General features: G+C 40.1%; 1 protein-coding gene across 2 annotated transcripts in view; it reads left to right on the plus strand.

Moving 5' to 3' along the window:
* The window catches only part of fat3a (FAT atypical cadherin 3a), a 59814-nt gene that overhangs the window by 7589 nt on the left and 26993 nt on the right, over positions 1-25232 (plus strand). For both annotated transcript variants that reach the window (XM_044119397.1, XM_044119399.1), the window contains exons 2-11: positions 6543-9863; positions 10618-10941; positions 13438-13499; positions 14038-14352; positions 14687-14897; positions 16217-16285; positions 18892-19031; positions 20001-20276; positions 22166-22376; positions 22461-25189. In XM_044119397.1, coding sequence (XP_043975332.1) covers positions 6572-9863; positions 10618-10941; positions 13438-13499; positions 14038-14352; positions 14687-14897; positions 16217-16285; positions 18892-19031; positions 20001-20276; positions 22166-22376; positions 22461-25189 — 7629 coding nt within the window. In that variant the 5' untranslated portion in view covers positions 6543-6571. The remainder of the gene's footprint in view (positions 1-6542; positions 9864-10617; positions 10942-13437; positions 13500-14037; positions 14353-14686; positions 14898-16216; positions 16286-18891; positions 19032-20000; positions 20277-22165; positions 22377-22460; positions 25190-25232) is intronic.

Below are 25232 nucleotides of genomic sequence, written 5' to 3' on the forward strand. Positions count from 1 at the left end.
TGACCCCATAGATGCATTTCATTCGCTTCGGCGCACAGGCCACAGTGCCTTACATCTTTATGAGACAAAAACTGAAGAAATGTATTTTTTATATTCTAGTGAGGTTTCCGCATCCTTTTATTTTTTGCTTTCTTTATTTTGTGTGTGTTAGGTTATTGTCTCAGAATAAATGCGGTTTAGTTTCATTGTTTACTTTAAACAACAAAATATTAAAGTCATCAAAAAACAACAAACAAAAAAAAAACCCATCGGCTTTGATGCTTCTTGGTCTAAATAACATTGAACACAGTCAGATTTCAGTTTTGGTGCTTTGTAGTTTTCACGCCAGTGAAAAAGTGTGCGTATATCTACGCAAACTTTGACGCAAAGTTAATTTTTATACATACCGACTTGTGCATAAAATATGGCGCCACACATTTTTTGTGCACACGCACGCTTTGTGCATGAAGCCCCTGATCTTTATTGTTGTTCTGAATTTTTATGAGTCATCCTGCTGACTCAGAAAAGTCAGCAACAGGTGGTCTGGAGTGTTACTCTGCTCTGCATACAGGCAGGGGAACCAAGTCTCTGCCAGGCCCTCAGGAACCTGATTACAGGCAGCAAACTTTCAGGAGTGAAATGATGGCAAAATGAAGCCATTTTGAAACATTAATATTATATCAGAAGCTTGGCTGTGCCTCCCACAGAGGTACAGGATTAAAAATAGTTGTCTTAGATTGCATGTTACATTATCTTTAACTTCTGCACCTGCTTTTTGTTGCTCACCATTATTACTGAAGCTTGACAATGTGGGTATGTGGACATCATTACAATTTGAAGCAAAGAAAAAAAAGTCTTCTTTAGATGAAATATTGATGGATTTGTGAAAATTTTGACTACAGCAAAGGAACTCACTCCTCTCCTGAATTTGCGCTGCAACACTTTGATTTGTAATACCCTTTAGTCTGACGGATTCCCTTGCTCTGTGGTTTGACCTTGATGAGGTTGAACTGTGAATTGTGACTGCATGGCTGCACATTACATGCATGAGAATGTGTAGAGGAGCCGCTACAGTGGGGTGTGCTCCTTTACAGTGCAGTGACATCCATACAGTTGAAGAGAGGTTTATGAGAACATCCATCTACCCCCCCCTCCCCCCTCACTCTCCTTCCCCAGGGCATTCTTTGCATCTTTGTGCCAAATGCCATCACCCTGGAGGCTCCTCCCTCCTTCTTGCTCTCGATGTGTTTAAGAGAAAGAGTGTGGGAGAGACGGGGGGCAGGGGGAGGTTTCCTTGCCTGTTTGTGCTGGAATGGTCCATTATAGGGGAAGATAGGGGGAGACGGGGAGGGGTGGGGGGTGGGGGGTGTTGCTATTGTTCTCTGCAAAAGCTTCAGTCCTGCTGAATGCTGCTTGTGTAAGCCCAGATGCCCGGAGCACTATTGGCTGTCTTTGTGATTTTATTTTGAGGGTAGTTCATGTTTTTTTTTTTTTTTTTTTTGATTGCCTGTCGGTGAGAGTTTAGCTCTTTCTCCACACACTTTTCTGAACAGACAGAATATTAATCATTTATAGCTGATGAGTAGGATATTGTGCTTGTAGAATTTCCATTTTAATAAGCAAAGGATTACGGTGCAGAATTCTGTGGGCAAGTGAGCAGCTTGTGTCAGTGGCTCTCATGGTGTTTTGTACGCTGACTGATGATGATGTTCTTTCTTCCTCCTTTTACAATATAAATTACTCCACTCTTTTGCAGGCTCTCCACTGAGGTCTGCTGTATTACTGATCCTTTTTAACGAGCTGCAGGGAGTAACCATGCTTACAGCTTACAGCAGAGGCACAAAGATCCCAGTGGAATGAGAACTCAGGGCTGGAGAAACGTGATGAGGGGATGCAGGGCTTCAGCCCGCTACAAGTAAAGGACAAGAAAAGATCCAAATTATACTCACCAGCTACTTTACAAAATATACTTATTCAATTTCTTGCTGTCACAAATAGCAAATTAACCAATCACAGAGCAGCATCGCCATGTAAAGAAATGTAAGGTGGAGGTGACTTGTTGAATCTCCAGATGGGCATCAGAATATGGAACAAAGGGCTTTTCAGTTTAACATAAATTATAGTAATCATTTGTAAAATAGTTGGACCTTTATTAGTTTTATAGTACTGCCGCTGCAGGTTTTTGTACATGATTGTACTAAAGGTTGGAAATAGTCAGAACAGGCTTAAGATTTAGGTGTTTTATTAAGCCTTTATGATTTCATTTTCTAGCTCCTTAGTGCTTTTAATCCTATTGTCCAAAGCATCCTACATCACTGATACCGAGGCGTTATGGAAGTGTTCTTTTATCTCTTTTAGTCACTGTAGTGAAGTCATCATCACCATCAACTGTATTTATAAGCTGAATCAAAGTGCTGAACATCAGTCAGGGTTTCCCCCCGAGACAACCTGACTCATCTGATGTGAAAAATGTGTTTCCATTGTAGTTTTGCTGGATACACTAATTTTGCTGTGGTTGAAAAACCACCTCATCCTAGTGCACAAAAAATTTTATTATATTTTTAAATTGGCATTTCCATTTAGCAAATGTATTTACGTGATTCCAGTTAGAGCATTTATATGGTCAATGGAAACGTAACGATTGTAACAGCTGTGTGACGTTCCTCCTGGCAAACTTTTGGCCCCTTGTCCTTAATTTCATGGGTGTGTTTATTTATGTGGAAAACAGTTCCACTCAACTTTCATGAGCTGCTCTTCTGACTCTGCAAGGCAGAAAGGATTGCTGCCTAGTATGGATAGTCAGAACAGAGGTTCTTCAGTCAGAGATCAGATTTTGAGGAGCAGTTGTTCCTGACAGTGAGGACGTTTGTACTGAAATATTAAACTCTCCCTGCTCGGTTCTGGTCCGAGAACGTCTCACCGATGCCTTCCGTTCTTTTTTTTGGATAATGTGAAAACTAAAGTAATTTTCCAGCCAGACTGTTATTACTTTCTCCTCCTCCAAACTTCTGAACTCGTAATAGTCGTTCCTCTCTGCCATGATTGCTGTGTTTACTTTGCTGTTGTAAACCTCACACAGAGCAGGACGCCATGACATGTACTGCAGCAGGACGGGCAGCTCGGCTTGGTGTCCTCTGGACCGTGAGAAGTCTGTGAAAATGCACATCCAAAAACCATGTGACCACGCATCGGCAGTCCGACTTTGGTCCGACATGCTGCACCCTTCGGTGAAGAGTGGCTGACTCCGAGATAGAGGGAACTACAGTATTTCATTTGGTATTAAGATGAAGGCATGAAGGACATTCAAAGTGTTGCCTTGACAGAATAGGTTTTTATATTTCCTTATTTCTTTTCATGATAAAAACTGATTTGACTGTGGCCATTAAGATTGAAATCAATGTCCATCTTATGAAAACAGATTTGTAACTGTGGTCTTGGCGCACATTGCCTGGGGGTCGAAATCAACTGGACACATTCCAAAAACAATTATGCAAATCTTTTTCTTTTATCAAAGTACAGAGAGTTTAGGGCCACACAATCTTTATGATTCTTGAAACACAATCAGGGTTTTAATGGACCAAGAATCAACTCACCTTAAAGGCATGCTGTAAGGCAACAGTGCTACCAACTGTGCCACTGTGGGAAATATATTTTAAAAACATTTATTCTCACAATCAAAATATCAATATTGATGTTATAAATTGGATGAAGGCTTGCAGCAAGAAGGTCCTGGGTTCGATTCCCGGCCGGGGGTCTTTCTGCATGGAGTTTGTATGTTCTCCCTGTGCATGGTGGGTTCTCTCCAGGTTCTCCGGCTTCCTTCCACAGTTAGTCAGGTTAATTGGTCTCTCTAGAATTGTCCCTAGGTGTGAGTGGTTGTGTGTCCTGTACAGACTGGAGACCTGTCCAGCGTGACCCCACCTCTTGCCCAGAATGTAGCTGGAGAGGCACCAGCAACGCTCCCGACCCCATTAGGGACAAGGGTGAACAGAAAATGGATGGATGGATGGAAATTGGATGATTACAACATGTCATTTGAAGAAGCTTGAATTTATTTATGAGTAATCATAGTCATATTATTCAATAATTTCAGTAATTTAGCAAAGGAACTTTCATGGAAAAACATAAAACTCAACTCAAATTTGGGGGAGACACTGCAGTCTAGAAAAGCAGAAAACAAAAATATAAAAATTGGAGCTTAACTCTTATGTAGATATAATATGATTATGCACCCACATGCACACCCACCTGCACACACACACACACACCCATACACAAAACAGATTCAAGCAGAACTGCGTTAAAAGGCAATGGCCAAGCTACCTTAAAGCAGAGCTCAGATTTTATAGGTGTCTGTGGCGTAATCCAATACTCGCACACTAAAGTAACACAATGTTAAATGACATTTATAGAATTTTACTGACACATGTGCAATGAGACAATTTTTTTTTCTCTGTTTACTACTTTTACTCCATTGACCATTTGGTCCATTTGACCTCTATTTGGTTGAAGTAAACAATTTATGGCATGGTAAATCATTAAATTTATACAAAGTTGAAACACTTAATGTGTCTTTTTTTTGGTGAAAAGTTAGAGATTTGTAAGAGAGCTAAAGAATGAGCAACATTTCTGATTTGTGTGGAGGGATTGGGGTTAAATGGAGTAGTGGAGTTAAATGTTAATGAGAGCAGTGAGATGTGAACAAACTGCTTCCAGTCTGATGCATCCATTCAGTGTGTTTCAGTTGAACTGTGGGGGTCAAACACTCAGATCTCAATATTAATACATAACGATGAGCCAGTAGATCATCACTGTTTGTTTTGTGTGTGTGGGCATGTTTGGGTGTGTGTGCAGGTGTGAGGGTGTGTGTGTCTGAATGTCTGAGAGAGAAATAGAAAGAGCCAGAGAATGAGAGTATCTTCTTACATTATGCATTCACAAAGGTAGCTTTGTACAAGAAAGGATTTCCCTGCTCTCACTTGTGCTTTCAAATTCTTCATGGCTAAACACAAACAAAAACCGAAAGGTTTTATTTATAAATTATTAAAATTTTTCTCTACAGCTGCCAGATTAATATCCTGACAAAAAGAACTCAGGAAGTTGATAGCTGCCCTTTACAATGAGTGTTATAACAGAAGCACTGTTAGCACAGAAGGTGTTAGCATGTTATTAGCTGTATTGTTGATATTCAAGCTTTTTCCTAACCCTCCTAATGTTTTAGGTAACCTGAGAAAAGTTCAATGTTCTTTTCTTTCCCCTTCCCTTCCTGTTCTGTGTCATTGACCTGCAGGGCAAGTGATTTAGCAGGCCTGCACTTTCCTTCTTTCCTAAAGAGTTTATTGTCTACTTGTCCAGCACCATCTGTGTGTTCTGTTTCTTTCTGAATGTTTTAACCAGGTTAGTTGGGGAGTTCTCAAAGAGAGGAGACAGTTCAGGACACTATTTCCTGAAATGCTCTAATTGTTGTTCATATTGCTGTGTGGGGTTTTTTTGTTCCAAAATCTTTTAGGTTGCCATCTTTGAAGTATAAGAAACCTATTTCTTGTTTGAGGTAAACTTTAGCTCTGAGCCTGAAATAATTTCGGGAATATTTATAGTTTGTTTTCATGGATAAATTACCATCCTAAAAATGTGACAGATTTAACTTCTTGTACTTATTAGATATTAGATACATTTGTGATATTGACTTGTTCAGATTTGTAAAAAGGGCCTTGAAGAGATGCAACAGTTGATAAAATCAGCCTTTCACTCTCCGTTTGGTCCAGTGGGAATTTTGCGGTGAGTCTGCTGTGGGGAGGAATTTGGCTGCTGTGGTGAACATGAATAGAGTTTGTCAGTTGCAGTTCCAGGGCCACACACACCCCTCCCCCCCCTTTAACTGCCTACTGATCCTGTGAACCGTCAACATGAGCTCATCCATTGTAATCATGAACAAACACACACCAAACTTAATATGTGTGTGATGCCTTTCCCATTAAGAAACTGGGAAAGGCATTTCCCAGTTTTTACTGTTTATTTTTACTGTTTATTTCTGGGATGAGACAGACAGTGCAGTGTATGTATTCTAGCACAATTTGCAAAAACCTTGTTTTACTGGCAGTATTGGGTTAAGAGAAGCAAGTATACAGCCCAAAGAGCAACTAGACCCACACAAACCCACACACAGTATGTCTTTCTATATACATACAGACTGATAGAGTGCCATAAAACATGAAATTACACAAGTTTGAGTAGATCTAATAAATGACTCTAATCCCCGTCTAAATAAAATTAATCCTGCCTCAGTCTTCATTCACTGGATCAACAAATTAAGACTTGAAGCTCAAACATTGAGTTGTTAGCAACATTGTGTTAGATTTAGTCATAATACACATTTATATATGTGAATATAAATAAATAAAGCATACTGCTTACACACAATTGTACATTCCAACCGTTTAGTTACCTAAAAAATTATATTTGTATCATTTCTACATATATACAGTATATCCGACTAGTCATACTAGTTGGTTCCAACTTTCTGTGTCTAACTCTTGTCATTGTTTCTTTTTTTTCTGTTTCAGGATGGCAGTATGATGGGATAGATTTGAATATGGGTAAATGGACAGGCATGCAAGTTCCTCTCCTCAGCCTGACTCTCCAACTCTTGTTACTGATATCCAAGCCATCAGCCGGCTACAACCAGAACTCCCATGAAACTCAGGATGTGCCCAGTTTCAGCTTCACCCATTCCGTCTACCATGCAACAGTTTATGAAAACTCAGCAGCACGCACCTATGCCAACAGTAAAATTAAAATGGGCATTCACCTGACCAAAAGGTCCTGGGAAATTCGCTACAGAATTACCTCAGGAGACGACGAAGGGCTTTTCAAGGCAGAAGACTACGTGCTGGGGGACTTCTCTTTTTTGCGCATAAGGACCAAAGGGGGCAATGCAGCCATCTTAAACCGGGAGATTCAAGATAATTATGTATTGACAGTGAAAGCCTATGTCAAGGGAGAGTCTCTTCTTGAGGCCTGGACTAAAGTCAGCATTCAAGTGTTGGACATGAATGACCTCCGACCCCTGTTTTCACCCACTACATACTCTGTGACCATCGCAGAGAGCACTCCTCTCAGGACTAGCATAGCGCAAGTTACTGCCACTGATGCAGATATTGGCTCCAATGGAGAATTTTACTTTTTTTTCAAGGACAAAATGGAACTGTTTGCAGTACACCCAACCAGTGGAGTGGTGTATCTTAGTGGAAAGCTTAACGTTGATGAACAGGACCGGTACGACTTAGAAATTATGGCGGTTGACCGTGGTATGAAGCTGTATGGAAACAATGGAGTTAGCAGCACAGCCAAACTTTTTGTCCACATAGAGCGTGTGAATGAGCATGCTCCAGTTATGACTGTAGTCACCCACGCCTCCTCTAGGCTGGAGAAGAATAGTCTGTATGCCCTTGTTAGTGTTGAAGACTTTGATGAAGGCTTAAACGGGGAAATTGATTCTGTTAGTATTATGGATGGTGATCCTTCAGGACAGTTTTATATAGAAAGACGTGAAGAAGAGGAATTTGCAATTAAATCCACCGAAATAATAAACTGGCAAACTTTCCCATATGGCTGTAACTTAACCCTGCAGGCTAAAGACAGAGGGACTCCTCCCCAGTTCTCTGCTCCTCAGGTTCTCCACATAATGTTTTCAAACCAGCAGACAACAGAAGCAAATTTTGAGCAAGAGTTCTATGTTGTTAGTCTCAATGAAGTTTCACCACCTGGCACAATTGTGGGGTTTTTTAAGATCAAACCGGAACCTGATGACGCAGAGTATATTCTGACACCCTCTGCAGATTCAACTTTTTTTAAAATTAATACCTTAACAGGTGTAATTTCCACTTCTCGCTGGTTGACCCATGTATCCAAGGATATCTTCAGTCTTGAGGTGTTGGAGGTAGACAGCAATCTCAGAGCTAAAGTACAGGTAGCCATTGAAGACGCCAATGATAACACGCCTGAATTTTCCCAGTCCTTCTATGAGGTTTTTGTAAATGAAAGTGTACCAGCTGGGACCAGCGTATTAACGGTTTCTGCAGTCGATGAAGATAAAGGTGAAAATGGATACATTACATACAGTATTCACTGCCTTCAGCAACTACCCTTCAAAATTAACCAATTTTCTGGTGTCATAAGCACCAACACAGATCTAGATTTTGAAGCCTCACCAGAGGTATTTGTGTTTGTGGTTAGAGCTTCTGACTGGGGTTCACCTTACAGGCGAGAGAGTGAAGTCAATGTCACGATCCACCTACAGAATGTAAATGACAATAAGCCATTGTTTGAGAAGGTAGCATGCAAGGGTGTGATTTCTGTAGATTTTCCAGTAGATGAAGTAATTACCACAATGTCTGCAATTGACATAGATGAGTTAGAGTTAGTAAAATATAAGATCATTTCAGGAAATGAGCTGGGGCTCTTTGACCTCAACCCTGATTCAGGAGTTCTTGCACTGCGTGATTCCCTTTCAGCACTGAGCCCTAAACAGAGCATCTTCAGTTTAAAAATAACTTCCACAGATGGTGAAAACTTTTCAGATCCCATGTTTGTCAACATTTCAGTTGTACATGGAAAATCTCTTTACAAGCATTTTACATGTAAAGAAACCAGTGTAGCACAAAGGTTAGCTGAAAAGTTACTTAAAAAATCCAAAGCTAGCACCAAATCTAAAACTGAGGAAGGTTTTATTGACCTGTTTTCTGTTAATCGACAAACACCCCAGTTCGACAAAGCTTTCCCCACAGATATTGCTGTGCAGGAAGACTTAAAGGTTGGCTCCAGTGTTTTCCAGGTGAATGCATATGACGGTGATACAGGTTTCAATGGTCAGATTCTGTACTCTATTTCAGATGGAAACACTGACAGTTGTTTTAACATTGGCTTGCAGACTGGTCTAATAAGTGTTTTTCTTCCAATGGACAGAGAAAAGAGAGATCACTATATCCTCAACCTAACCATTTTTGACCTTGGTCTCCCCCAGAAAGCAACTTGGCGTTTGCTTACTGTTCACATTGTGGATGCAAACGATAATGCCCCTCAGTTTTTACAAGAAGGATATAGAATAGTAATTCCTGAAAACACTGCAATAGGCACAATTATTATCCAGGTCGAGGCCACTGACAAAGATCTTGGACTCAATGGTGAGATAGTTTACTCTCTCTTGACAAGCACCACACAGTTTGGCATTAACTCCACTAACGGGATAGTTTATGTCACTGGCCAACTAGACCGAGAGTTGGTTCCAACCTATAACTTAAAGATTAAAGCTCGAGACAGTGCAGCTAAAGGGAGACACAAGTTTTCAGTCACCATTTTGAAAGTTCTTTTAGAGGACGTGAATGACTGTCCTCCACTATTCATCCCCAGTGTTTACAAAGCCAGAGCTCTTGAGGATCTTCCTGTAGGAACTGTTATAGCCTGGATTGAAACCCAGGACCCAGATGTGGGATTGGGAGGTCAGGTGCGGTACTCTCTGGTCAATGACCACAATGGATGGTTTGAATTAGATCGGAACAGTGGAGCCATTCGACTGACGAAGGAACTGGATTATGAGGTCCAGCAGTTCTACAACCTCACAGTGAAAGCCAAAGACAAGGGAAAACCTGTGTCTCTTCTGTCTGTCACCTTTGTGGAGTTGGAAGTAATCGATGTGAATGAAAACCTTTACGCTCCTTACTTTTCACACTTTGCCTTGACTGGAAGAATTGAAGAGAATGCCCCAATCGGAACTACTTTACTCCAAGTTAGTGCTCAAGATGATGATGTTGGTAGAGATGGAGAGATCCAGTATTCCATTCGGGATGGGAGCGGGCTGGGAAGATTTGCCATCGATGAGGAAACGGGTGAGTTTTCTTTTATGGTCAATGAGTTATCCAGCTTGTAAGCAGAAAAAACCCCAGGATTTTTTCAGTTAACTTAGACACAGTATCTTAGACACTAAAGTTTGCATGGTTAAACTTAGATGTTTTTTTATCCTCTCAAAGCAAAATTCCATATGTAAATTGTTTGACCAATGTGATCTCTCTGAGAAGATCAGTCTGACCCTATGTCTGGGTCAGTTGTATTTTCTGGTCTTTCAGTAAAATAAATGCAAACTGTTTAAAAACATTTATCTTGAAGAAGGCATGTTTAAGCCAAGTAGCTATTTGTAACAAGAGTAAGTGAGTAAGTTGGGAAGAAAGTTGATTTTTCTTAATCCACTATCCTGGTTTTGTGAAACAACCCTTTGTGACACATTTACAAACATTTAGTTTGTTGATCTAAGCGTCATTATCCATTTTCAATTCCAATCAGCGCCATAACCTTTAAAGTTCCAGCTCATGTCTTTAGTTGTTGCTTCAATATTTCTGTACGATATTGTGTCTAGATACTAAATGGAATGTTCTCCAGAGTCATGTTATGTTTGTTTTGGGAGTTAATTGTGCAGGATATTGTTGCATTCCCCTCTTTACATGGAGTGCAAAATGAATTCAAAGCTCTTTATGTGCTACATTTTTCTATTCATCTATTTAGTCTTTATTTTCTAAGCACATTTAATATTTGAAGTTGGGTGGATTTTCTTTGAGTGCACAAACTGTGCTGTGTCTTCTTTCTCAGGAATGATCTACACCACAGACACATTAGATCGGGAAACCAAGGACTCTTATTGGCTGACGGTTTATGCCAGTGACCGTGGCGTTGTCCCCCAGTTCAGCACAACTGAGGTGTTCGTTGAAGTGGACGATGTCAATGACAATGCCCCACTGACCTCTGAACCTTTGCTTCGGTGCTCAGTACCAGAGAATTCTCCCCGAGACGTTTCTGTAATTCAAATCCACGCTCAGGATCCTGATGTCTCCCCACCTTCTACTGCTGATTGGCTGAGCTATCGGATTGTTAGTGGAAACCCACAAAACTTCTTTACTATCAACTCTCGTACTGGTGAGTCATTTTCTGTTTCTCGGTCATGGAAGTTGAGTCTGTGAGAGTGGCTGGCTCGAGCTGAAAAGGGCTTTGAGTGGTAGGTATGACTTGAAAAGTGACATCTAGGTTTAATCTATTTACCATTTGTTAAAGTGTTTCATTGGTGGATTAAACATAATTAATGCAAAGACAAGTCTCTACTTGTCTGGCAGCACAAGAGACAAGAGGATGTTTGTTGGTCTTGTCTAGTTGGTTACTAAGGAAGGGTGTTGCCATGGAATTGAATTTTAGGCCAAAGTTATGTGAAAGAAGAATTAAAATTGTTCCTTTGCCAAGATATATCAGTTCTCCAAAGCTTGTAAATCAGTTAGAGTGAATATTAGTTATTGTTTGTCAACTCAGCAGTCAACCTCAGTCATTCATTCATATGCAGTCATCTGTACAAGTGAATCAGCTTGGCTGTAACAAGCACAAAGGAAACTTGACTGGGATACTGTAAAGTTTTCTGACAGTTGAAACACATCTTTGAGTTTTTCCAGCTTGATTCTTTTCCTCAGATCAAACGTTTGATTTTAATGACATTACTGAATACATTTCTGTGCTGACATCAAGTAGTAATCAGGTTCTTCATAGTGTCTGTGTTCTGGTCTATTTAAGCTCCCTCCAGACACAGACACGCCAGTTCTGTGTGTAGATGTTCAGCATTAATTCCTTATCATTTTTTAATCTTCCAGTTATGATCTTGCTTCTGTGCTACGCATTAGCTTGTTCTGCTGCTGGATTCTACATTTATCCCTGCTTTCTGTACACAAACCACAGAAAAGGATTCTCACCTTTGACCCCATCTCACCTCATGCCTCATCACCTCACTATTTGCATCTGTGTATCTGACTCTCACCTGCCTTCTTACCATGTCTCCACCCATCATAGAAGATTTATCATTGGACGAATTGTGCATAGAAATAATCCTGGAAACTTTTCTGTGGAGACTCTATAGTTCATACAGTCAGATGTTGAGCAGCTGATTCATCGTCCAGGAATTACTCCTGGACGTTTGTATGAGCAGTCTGTGATTCAACCAGTTCCGGTTTTTAATAAATCTATTAAAACTGCTGTCTATTATTGGGTTCTCTGTACCAGACGTTACACTTATTAAATCTTGAACATTAATCATGAAGGACTCCACCCATCCTGCACACAGACTGTTCCAGCGGCTTCCCTTGCTTGTCGCCATCGAGTTTACCTCACCACTGTAAAACAGCCCAAACCAGCGCTCCGTTCAAAGGGTTCGAACCTCCTGAGCCTGATCAGCCTGTCAACCAGGGCTCTGTTAAAGCTGGTGGAGGAGAGTACGTCAGCCTTTTAGTGCCTAGCGTCTGAACGTCGAACCCCGCTTCATCTGATGGCCCGGTCAGACTCAGTAACCTGCAGCTAGCTAAACCTCCCAGCCACGCTCGTTAGCAGCAGCTTCTCCTCTTAAACAACCTGCATTTGGAATTGGGCTGAATTGATCTAGAAATCTGGAAAAAAGGACTTCTGGGATTTTTTATTTATTTTCTTGATCAAAGCAACCAACAGAAACCTCTGATAGTTCTGTTGAACACAGCAACCAACCTTAAACACTGTGAAGAACTCTTAAAGGTGACAATATTAATAATCAAATGTTCATAACTTCCAGTAAGACTTTTATTGCTTTAATTTGCAGAGTTTAGCAGGTATAGCACACAGTAAAAAATCCTGCAAAACAGGATAAATACATGAGTTGCAAAACTCATTGAGTTATGTTCCCTAAAACTGTAGCTGAGGGAACTTTTTGAATGAAATAAATTTTCAGGAGATAAAGAGAGAGGTTCATACCACATAGATAGCCTTTCCTGGGTTGATCCATTTGTTCTTTCTGTGGAAAACATGGTAAAAATCCAATTTTCCCTGATGGGCAAATGTAGCCCCAAATGTCGAATTAAGAAATTCCTCCACGTTTTCTGGGCAAAACTTGTGAAAATTCTTGGCTCTAATAAAAGGAAAAAGCCAGCATAAAGCAGCAGTCTTGAGAATAAACCCAAATTCTGAAACTTTGACCTTTGCCTCGTGGGTTGGCCTCATCAGGGTTGCAGTTGTTCAGTCTGGATGAGGCTCAGTTCTTCTCTCAAACCCAGATGGTCTTCATGATCTCTTCTCTTGACGTGAACACGAACACTGACCCTGAGGCACAACCCCCAATATTAGCAAGTAACTCTGCTTTCTACTTTTTTTTGGCGATGCCTTTGTGACTTTTTGCACAAACTGTTAAAACAACAGATTTTTAGACAATTCCTCTTTTTATCCCGTTGAATCTCTTGTGAAAGAGTCCCTCTCCAGTCCACAGGACTCTCTGTCCGGAACTACTTTCCCTTTTCTCACATCATATCTGAGTCACCTTCTGTTCCTTCTCTTACAGATTGATACATTTTATACATTTGACAATAACACCCTTGGATCCTTGAATTTAATAACTGTTTCTGTTTTCTTCCTCAGGACTGATCACTACAACCTCTCGGAAAATGGATCGTGAACAACAACAGGAGCACGCGCTAGAGGTGAGGAAATCTTTCCTAATTCATATCAAAATGTCATCCGGCACCTCGTCTTTTGTTCTTGAAGCCAGAGGTGATCACTGAGACGTGGGATTAATCATTTTGACATTCCATTCTGACATTTATTATTTCAGTTAAGTACTACCAGAACTCTGGTACTCTATATGTTGCTCCTATGCAGCAGATTGATAAAATACTAAGACCTGTTATTTTGTTGGCCAATTTTACCACCCTATCAAGCTTTATTTTGAAATCAGGAAATGCTGGGAAGAGTAGGAAAATACTTATCTCCATATGCTGTCTTGAAATGAAGAGTAGGATGGTCTGAGCAGCCCGGCTGTCTGTTTCTGATGTCAGTGAGTTAAAAATTTGTGAGAATTCAAAGATTGTAGTTTATTAACAGACACTATCATCAGCAAGACCTATAAAGCCTGCAATGAAAACAGTAAAATACTGCTGCTGTTGCTTCTCTATGGACTCTAATTGTTAGTGGATCTGGTGTATGGATGATGAATTTGAGTAACTCTTTCTGCTCCTATAGGTGCTGATTTCAGACAGCAGTCCAAGTCCCAAGAGCAGTACACTGTGGGTTATGGTTTCAGTCCTAGATGAAAATGACAACCGACCAACTTTTCATGATAAGGTCTACCAAGTCAGACTTCCGGAGAGAGAACGACGAAAGAAGGCTGAGCCCATCTACCGGGTGTTTGCCTATGACCAGGACGACGGGCCCAACAGTGACCTCTCATACAGCCTTGTGGATGGAAATGAGGATGGAAAATTTTTCATAGACCCCAAAACAGCTGTGGTGTCTTCTCGCAAGGCCTTCGCTGCAGGAAGCTACGACATCTTGACTGTATGAGTTCATTTTTACGTCTTGTTTCATTCAGTTATTCTAACTCGGTTGCTTGGATTGGTCCTATATTTTACTCTTACTTATTTTAGGCAGAAGACAAATGAGTATTCTGCTTTCAGACATGTTGCCTTGACTTTCTGTGATTTAGTGAACTGATATAAAAATGGCTCATATTTATAACTGGAAAGACCTTTTAAAACATAGCTGCAAAGACTTTACCATTTTGTTACTCTGGAAACTAGTGGGTTTTATATTCCAAAAAATCAGCTGTTATAGAAGCTGCCAAAAGTTCAAGAGTTTAATAGTTAATTGTAGCCATTTTGTGCTTCTCCAGATTAAAGCATCAGACAATGGCCGTCCCCAGAAGTCTTCAACGGCTCGTCTGCATATTGAGTGGATTCGACGACCACCTCCTTCATCTCCACCGTTGCTCTTTGACGAGCCGTTCTATAATTTTACCGTCACAGAGAATGACAAGGTGGCAGAGATTGTGGGTGTGGTGTCTCTACAACAGAACCCAGTTCCAGTTTGGTTTGATATCACAGGTAAAGTTCCCATGTAGGTGAACAGACATAACCATATGTGCCAGTCTGCCTTATAAAAGGACACTTTTTATCCAACTGCCAGACAAAAATTTCCGGCCAAATTAAAGTTGTCAACCTTTAGAAGAGTGAACATCAAACCAAAATGATGTGCTTTTATTGTATCTTTTACTTTAAATAACAAACCTTTAAATGCTTTAGTTTTCTTCATTGTTAACACTTTAGAACGGAAAGTTATAAAGATCAATTTGTGTACAGAGACAATACAGACATAAAGTGGTCGCAAATAATTTTTTAAAATCTATTGAACGATTCTGATGATTATCACAGTGACAAGATTTCAAATGTGTCTTCTGTTTCAGCGAACCTAAAGTAAAGAGTAACAAAATGTCATAACTAATGAAATTTATTTTCATAACTGGTCATATACTGAACACTGATTTCCCTCCAGAATTTCAGTTCTTCGGTTTAATAATAACCCTTATTGGACTGGCAAGACATCCTTGTAGAAATCCTATTTGCAGTGCTGTTTAAAAGTGTCATTATTTTTTTAAGCACAAAGCAACACAAATAAAGTTCCCACAACTGCCTTGAAAAATGGAGGTCAACCTACAAAGTTCCAAGTAGAACTGTTCCCAATTAAATCGTGAAGCTTTATGCCACTTCTCTGTCACTAGTCGTCAAGGGATTGTTGGACACCAGTGCCTACATGCTTAAGACCATCCAGACTCTTTGTGTTGTTGAACAACAGTGGAATGACCTAATAAGTGCTAACAGAATAGGGAGATCCCAGCATGTCTCCAAGAATCTTCTGAGGACCCAGTTCCTCAGTAAGCATCTCTTAACCCAACACCTACCCTGTAGTTTCCTCTCCTTTGCTACTCTATCTCTTTCTGAACTTTCCTCTGTGTCTGCACTCTGTTTCTATACTCTTCCTGATCAGTGGTCTTCCTGATTACTGTTATATCCCCATTGGTTTGCCACTTCAGATAAAAGCATCTGCCAAATTTAGATACATAAGCACAACTTGAATTTGAAATGGCCCCCAGGAACCGCTCCGTCCCAGGCTCCTAAGCCTCAGAGCATTGTACCAGCTCACAGGCATGTAGTGATGGCAGCATGCTGTGAGTCTATGTATCTGTTAATAGTACTGGTTCACAACTGAAGAATCCACAGCTTCACATCAGTGGGTGTTGTGCATATTTGCTATGAAATAACTAATCCTGTCTCTGTCCTCTTTTTCCTCTTTTATTCAAAAATGTATTTTCTTCCTGTCTTACCCTTTCTCTTTTTTTCTGCCTTTGATACTTCATGCCTGGAAGGTGCCAGGCCTATTCGTGAGATGTTCTATATCTTGCAGAGCGCTTGTTTCAAGAACTGTTCCTCAGAAGGTATTTTATTTACACTTTTCATTTTGGCACACTGCAAATCAGAAGAAATCCCTTCATTTTGTCACCTTTTTTTCCCTTTTTTTTTTTTTTAAAAAAAGCATTTTTATTTGGTCATACCCATAGTCTACCCTCCTTTTTATTTCCTGCCACTGCTTTTTTATGTGCAAAATCAACAACAAAGCTCTGGCTGAGTGGTTTAATTTGTTTTGTTTTCAATAGAAGTTTCCCATTACTCTCTTTTTATCTGCTTCCATGGCTACAAGCATCTGTTACCTCATTACAACTCCAGTTACTGACCCTTCCTTAGCAGTAGCAATAAATTTTTTATAGCATGCAAGTGTCCATGTTATAGTATTCAGATGCATCTTCCCAAGCACACCCAAATGGTACATTACCTACTGATTTGATTATCAAACTAGTGGCACAGTTTATCAAATTGAGGCTGTTCCTCTCCACTCCAGATTGAATGTGGAAACTACCTCCCAGAAATAGATGCTACTATAGGTCATTACCTCGGTCAGCTTCTTAGTTCAATCGTTCAATCACCAGCACAGCACCAACATGCTGTGCTGGTGTAAAGAAAATTCAATATGAAATGAAATCTAAATTAGGAGTGGAGAGGAAAATCCATGCATTATCTTCCTCTTAATCCAGGATCCAGTTGTGGGTTCAAGAGCCTAAGCAAAGAAGCCCAGACTTCCTCCTCCCCAGCCACATGGACCAGCTGCTCCAGAGAAATCCCACTGTCTTTCCAGACCAGCTGAGAATTATAGTCTCTTCAGGAGATCCTGGGTTTTCCTCTGGGTCTCCTCCTGGTGGAATGTTTCCTGAACACCTCTCCAGAAGTGTCCTGGAGGCATCTTAACCAGATGCCAGAGACACCTGGAAAGTCCAGACTTCCTGCAAAAGTAGCTGATCTCAGCCTCTTGTAGCCACAATCTCTCTGGGTCACTACCCAGAGCTCTTAACCATAGATGAGGGTAGGAACGTAGACTGACCAGTGAATCAAGGCCTTCGCCATGTGGCTTTGCTCTCTCTTTACCATGACAGACTGTCATTGGTGAACACAGCCCTGAGATCCTCAAGCTCTTCCACTTGGGGCAGAGCCTTGACCCTGACCCTGAAAGGGCCCTTTACTCTTTTCCAGCTCAAGATCATGGTCTTCAATTTGGAGGTGCTGATTTTTATTCTGGCTGTGAACATATCTTCTAAACAGATTGTCTGTGGCTGGAAATTCTGCCCTTAAAGGTTATGAACAAAATTGGTAACAAAGGGCAACCTTGGTGGAAATCAACTCTTACAGGAAACATGTCTGACTTGCTTCTGGTACTGTGGGCCAAGTTTTGACACCAGTCATACAAAGACCCAACGGCGCATATCAAGGGCCTGAAGAACCCCACAAAACTCCCTGTACCCTTTATGGATGACAAACAGGTTCTACCTACCAGTTCTGGTAGGATCATTGGGACACTTCATCCACTCTGCCACCATAAGTTGGCAGCCCTTGGAGAAGTGAAGAGGAAGATAGTTAGCTAAACATCTAATTGCTAAAGCCATTCATGATGTATGGGAAGTATCAGTATATATTCATCTGTAAGTGTCATTAAAGAAATGATCAGTCTGAAGTCTTTAAAGGTCTTTCTCTCTGAAGGGTAATATCTAGCTCCATGTCTAAGCTTCCTTAAAAAATAGAAAAATATAATTATTCTCAGATTTAAAATACTAATACAGTTGGAGAGTGATTGATCAAAGACTCAATAATGGAACAATTACACATGTATAATGATTAATTAACTTACAAGACATAAATATAAATGTAATGGCTAAAAGAGAATTCTCAAAAGGATTGGATAATGACTGTTCTGGTTTTCTTTAGCTAATAAAAGGTTTATCCTGTTAAACAGTTTTCTCTGTAAGAGGCAACTCATGGTTAATGGCTGTAATTTAGATTTCTTAAATACCTGATTTAATGCTGGGAAAGTTTGGAAAAGTAATGTCAAATTTATCAGAGCCCATGGAGAATCTTGGCATAGTATTTGTTTAGATTGTATAATTGTTTGGCCCAGAATCGAGGTTGTTGCTGACAGGAGGCACAGGCTGGTGTTGAATGGTTGGTGCTCTTCTTTTCATGTTTCTCGGGTCATCTCATGAAATGACTCAAAGCTGATTTCCCCTGTGTTAAAAATATTCCTGACAGTTTTCTTATACAGTTGAAACCTGTCTGAAGTTAAACCAGAGAAAACTTCTCTGGTTTCATGTCAGTTAGAATCACCCAAATGATGTCTGATGCCACAATAATGAGAGAAAATCTGTCAGACAATAATTTATTGACATCTTCAAAATCAGAAGCTTGACTATTATCTCATTAACCTCTTCTTTATTATTGGTAAATATTTCTCAAAAGATATTAAAACCATGCATGAGAAAAAACGTTGCTTCATGGATCAACCAGATTTGGGACTGACACATTTTATGCACGACGCTGTGGTGAATTTTGCTGCACATCAGGCTACATTTGTTCATTTAATTATGACATGTTTATTTTCAGAAAATCTTTGTATGACTCACACTGCATACCTTCTTCTTCCAACACTGTTTGGGGGCAGGTGGGAACAGCGACAGTGTGTTCGACGTGGAGAGGACAGCAGCTACCATCATCATCGCAAAGCCCCTGGATGCTGAGCAGCGTTCCTTCTACAACCTGACAGTGCTGGCCACAGATGGCACCAGCACTGCATATGTACAGGTGACCTCTTGCTACGACCTTCTGTTTTTCTTGTTGTAACGTTTAGTATTTATTGAACCTATTTTCCAGGTCATCATGAAACATCTCTGCTGTCAGTCAGCATCTCACTTGAAAGATTTCGTCCTCCTTCTTTCAAGTACTCACTTTCTGCTCATTAAGCCTTCAGGCATACTAATACTGCTGGTGGACCTGCTGCAGCTTGCTTGTTAGTTTAAAGTAGCATAATGAAAACAGAGCACAGATTGGCATTTGAGACTCAGAGAGGGAAATCCTTGTTTGGTGATTTCTATTAAAAAGTGTTTACTTTTCTCTTTTAAAATACTCTGCCATGTACCTAACTTGGCTATTTTGTCTAGTATCAGGGTATTGACTATTTTTACCATTGAGAAAGGTAGATTGAATAGTTTCTGTGATTCCATTGTTATTCTTGTAATCTTTCTTGTCATCTTCATAGCGTGTATTTAAATTTTCTATTAAGACTTTGCATTAAATTCCTAATCTTGCGCAGACATTATGCATTTTATCTCCTATATGTTAGTAAGTACAGTGTGTGACATGAATAGAAAAGTGCTCGATAAAATGTTTGGAATTTGTTTTGCTAAACGTGGATCTGTCATGATGCTTGTGAAAGAGGAGTAAAATGCAGATGGTGCCACATTTAATGTCACAATGATAAGAAATCTACAAAGAATAACATAGGAGAAGAAGAAGTGGACAACAGTGGAATCTGGTGGTAGCTGACTGACAGTGAGGAGCTCACATACTAGAAGGTTTGATTTGTGGACAGAGAACCGGTGGCTGGTGGAGATCAGAGAGGTAAACTAAATAAAAAAGGAAATAACACAAGCCAAAAGTCTAAACAACAGGAAGTATGACAGGACATTAAAAACTAAAACAGGACATTTCAGTTAATACTGCCTTTCATTTTTTTATTTTTACTAATTCCTTATCAATGTCTCTATGTTCCAGGTTTACGTTACTGTTCTAGACAGTAATGATAATGATCCCGTCTTCTCACAACGAGTCTACGAGGTCATTATTTCGGAGGATACACCACCCAACACTGAAGTGGTCCAGATGCTGGCATCAGACCGTGACGAGCATCACCAGCTCACCTATTCTCTCCACAGCTCCATAGACTCTAGAAGCATGCGTCTGTTCCACATCCACCCCACGCTGGGAACAGTCTACACTGCTCAGAGGCTGGACCACGAGGCCTGTGCCCAGCACATTTTGACTGTCATTGTACGTATACTTTGCTTAAGAATAAGCCCATCCTTTGATCCTAGCTCTTTTAATTACGGTCTATTTTAGAGCTTAAATAATTTCCTTAACTGACCACATTGCTAAAAACTTTGACCCAACATCATTAAAGGGCTTTTTCATAAAAATATTATTTCTTTAGTTTCTTTATTACTACTTCGGTCATTAAATCACGACTGAATCACAGTAAATCCTAAAGAAAACACTGTGCTGGTTAGATAAAATGTCATTTAAAACACTGGGTTACAAAAAGTATTTTTTGAAGTTGTCTATGTTTTTAAAACTGATTTAGGACTATTTTCCATCACTGAATCCAAAGATGACATCCATTTTTCTCAATCTGGTCAGGTTTTTATTCTAATTTGATTTAGAGAAATCCAGTCTTCTGACTAAATTGATGAAATGTTTTGACATTATTAGTTAATTTCTGTTAATATTTCTCATCCAAGAAAGGTTTTAGGAGAAAAAAATGTTTTCTAAACAAACTTGGATTTTTGTAAATTGAATAATAAACACTGATAAGGGTAAGTACATGTGAATTGAACATCACGTCTCAATCTCTTTCCTCTCCTGATGGAATCTCTCCTCCTGCTCATCACTCATTGATCTCAGATTCTCAGGAAACCGATCCAGATATGAGAACAAGTCATGCATTTTGATACTCATGTTGCTCCATAGTTCAGAAAGTTGACCTGATGGAGCAAAACCAATGTAATTTTTGGATTCAGCTCATCAACATGACCCTAACAGGAAAATTTGTTTCTGTTTTGGTTCTGTTCAATAGATTGCTTAGCAGTGTTTTGTTCATTTGTTCATCAATTAAAAGTTTGGATAAAATGTTACACAAAATTTAAGATCCCTGCTGTTACATAAAAATACATAAAATTAGACAAGTATAAAATTTCTCATAAAAGCACTGAATGTAAAAGAATCTATTAGCATTCAAAACATTCATATTTGCCAAGTTAAGCTAAAATTTGAGGCTATAGATTATAATAAATTATAATTTTGTTTGGGGAACTGACAGAGACAGCTTTGGCAGCTGAGTCACAAGAGCCAAAATTCCCATCACTAATTTTCACCATCTAAGATTTTTGTCTGTCAAAACACCCAGAAAGCCTGAAAATAATGAATGAAACATAACATATTGGATTCTTTTCAATCCTGACTTTCTGTGGGTACTCCAGCTTCTTTCCACAATCCGAAATTATAACCGTTAAGTTCACTGACTACTGATCTCCTTTCTTTTCCTTTGTTCTGAACATACTCTTTATTTTACTTCAAAATGGTTGACTTTGCTGCATTATGTCATATTCTGCACATGCATTATTCCACAAAATTGAGATTGCCCTGTGCTGCCACTTTGTCTGTCACAATTATCAGCCTGTACTTCTTCCACTGTCGCTCCTGAAATGAGCTCTGCTCAGCTGAATACATAATGCCAGTGCCATATTTTTCACTCTCTGCACCTCCCTCATGGTTGTTAATTTCATTCTCAGGTTCATATAGTTTGTCGGACTCAGGCAAACGTTGTGGACAAACCTTGACTCAGAGAGCATGGGGTCTTGCTGTGACATGGTAGCCTCTTCCAGCACAAACTGGTTCACCGAGAAGGCAGCTTTCTGGTTGCATCTAGTGGCTCTTGCTTTTATTTAGGTGTATCAGAGTAAAGGGTGCTGAGTACAAACCTACACTATAATTTTACATACAAATACAAAAAAACACATTGACGTTTTGTGATCACTGGCATCAAAATTAACTGTTAAAAGTGAACTCGTTTAAGCTGTTGTGGTTGCTATAATATACAGATTGCTAACGATGGCCACATATTTCTTCTAGGTATTTATTCTCTTTTACTTTTGTCTCTCCAGGTCAAGGACCAAGAGTTTCCATACAGAAAAAATATTGCTCGTGTTCTGATAGAGGTGGAAGATACAAATGATCATGCTCCCTTTTTTACCAGTGCACTCTACGAAGGCTTAGTTTATGAATCAGCCGCAGTGGGATCAGCTGTAGTTCAGGTCACCGCTCTGGACAAAGACAAAGGCAAGAATGCTGAATTGCACTACTCCATTGAAGCAGGTAAGCTACTGTAGTTCCTGAAAACCACATAAATGTAAATTTTCAAAACATTGCAAATATAATATGTATTTTTTTTCTTCACAGGAAACACTGGGAATGCATTCAACATTGAGCCAGTTCTTGGTATGCTTCGTGTTGCACGTCATTTGGACTTATCAAGCATCGGACATTATGTCCTTAGTGTCAGAGTCACTGACAACGGCACCCCTGCCCTATCTGCTACCACAATAGTGCGGATTACCGTCACTCTCTCCGACAATTCTGGTCCAAGATTCCTTCAACCTGAATATCAGACCGAGATCAGAGAGAATGTCATTATCGGGACCTCTGTCACCACAATCAGTGCTGTCAGCCAGTCGACCCTCACTTTTGATATCAAGCAGGGAAACATACAACAAGTTTTTCAGATTAATCAATATAGTGGAGTCATTACAACTCAAAAACCTCTTGACTATGAAAATATAGCTTCTTATAACCTTGTAGTGCAAGCTACCAACATGGCTGGGATGGCCTCTAATGCTAGCTTGTTAATTCAGATATTGGACGAGAATGACAACCCACCTGTGTTCCAACAGCATCACTATGACGGCAGCATTTGTGAGCTAGCACCAGTCAACAGTGTGGTCTTGAATTCAGAAAACCTCCCTCTAGTAATCAAAGCTTCTGATGCTGACTCCAACCAAAATGCTCTGTTGGTCTATCAGATTGTTGAGGAGACTGCAAAGACGTTCTTCACTGTGGACTCAGTAACTGGCTCCATTAGAACCATTGCTAATCTTGATCATGAGACATTTTCAGCTTTCCACTTCCATGTTAATGTGAGGGACAATGGTAAGCCACAACTTATAGCAGATAGTCCAACTGAGGTGACTATACAAGTGATGGACTCAAATGATTCACCTCCTCTCTTCAAACAGAATACTTATGAAACTGTTCTTCTACTTCCCACCTACATTGGAGTCGAGGTCCTGCAGGTATCAGCTATAGACCCCGATACTGATATTCCTACAGATCTTACATATTCTTTGGCTGAAGGAGTGTTGGAGAATTTTTCCATCAAATCCTCCAGTGGGATTATTGTCGTCAAAAACAGCAACTTCTCCAAAGAACATTTTCGCCTAAGTGTCAGAGTTTCAGATGGAAAATTTTCCACCACTGCCTTGGTGACAATAATTGTTAAAGAGGCTCTGGACTCAGGTCTGAGTTTTTCCCAGAAGGTTTACGTCTCATCTATTAAAGAGAATGTGTCAAATATCTCCGTAGTGGCTGTGGTCAGTGCTGTAGGAAACCGCCTCAACGAGCCATTGCTGCACACTCTCCTGAATGCTGCCACAATGTTTACCATTCGTCCAACATCTGGTGTTATCCAGACCACAGGAATACCCTTTGATCGAGAAGAACAGGACTTCTATGAACTGATTGTGGAAGCAAGACGGGAGCATGATCATCAGCATGTGGCCAGAGTTCTTGTTAAAGTCCATATAGAAGATATAAATGATAACGCCCCTGTGTTTGTTGGACTTCCATATTATGCAGCTGTTCAAGTAGAAGCTGAGTCAGGTTTATCCATTTTCAGAGTCTCTGCAGTGGATAGTGACAAAGGTATTAATGGAGAGGTGACATACTTTCTCAAGGATGATCATGGCCACTTTATGATTGACCAACAGACAGGCATCATTAGGCTCAAAAGGACTTTTGAGTCAGATTTGTCCAATGTGGAGTACCAAATAGAGATACACGCCAAAGATTGTGGTGACCCTCCCCTGTCATCTACCATTAGTTTTCCCATCACTGTTGTTAACAAAGCCATGCCTGTCTTTGACAAATCCTTCTACTCTGTTTCTGTGAATGAAGATGTGGATGTTCACACACCGATTCTCGGCATCAATGCAACCAGTCCTGATGGACAAAACATAATCTACACTATTGTCGATGGAGATGTGTCTTTTCAGTTTGGTATTGGATTTGATACCGGAGTTATAAGTGTAATTAATTCATTGGACTATGAAGAAACGCCATATTATCGCCTGACCATCAGAGCTACAAACTACCTGACTGGCTCCCATGCAGAAGTTGATGTAGATGTTCTGGTCCAAGATATAAATGATAACCCACCTGTCTTTAAAGAGATGTCCTACAGGATCGTTTTGTCTGAAACTGTCATGATCGGAACTCCAGCCCTTCAAGTTATTGCCACAGACATGGACTCTGAGAAGAACAATGTTGTTGGCTATCAGATATTCTCAAAAGAGCATAACAGCACAGAATATTTTCACATTGATAGTAGCAGTGGATTAATTCTTACAGCACGAATCCTAGACCATGAACTAGTCCCAGAGTATGACTTCATTGTCAGGGCCACTGATAATGGTTTTCCACCACTAAGCACTGAAGTGTCAGTGACTGTTCTTCTAAAAGACATGAATGACAATCCTCCAGTTTTCAACCAGCTTCTCTATGAGGCATATGTGAGTGAGTTAGCACCAAAGGGACACTTTATAACCTGTGTTCAGGCCTCGGATGCTGATAGTTCAGATTTTGACAAGTTGGTGTATAGTATTTTGTCAGGAAATGAAAGAATGGATTTTGTGATGGAAAGAAAAACGGGAATCATCATGTTGTCGAGCCACCTTAAGCAAAGAATGGAGCCTACTTACAACCTCAACGTTTCAGTGTCTGACGGAGTTTTTACCAGCACAGCTCAGGTTCACGTTAAAGTGTTTGGGGCCAACCTGCATGATCCAGTGTTTGAACAGAAGATGTTTGAGGCTGAGTTAAGAGAAAATTCTCCTGTGGGAACCAATGTAATTCAGGTAGGTGCTTTTGAGATTCACTAAGCTTATAATCTGAATACAT

The sequence above is a fragment of the Gambusia affinis genome, linkage group LG06 (genome assembly GCF_019740435.1).
Source record: "Gambusia affinis linkage group LG06, SWU_Gaff_1.0, whole genome shotgun sequence".
Taxonomy (NCBI): domain Eukaryota; kingdom Metazoa; phylum Chordata; class Actinopteri; order Cyprinodontiformes; family Poeciliidae; genus Gambusia; species Gambusia affinis.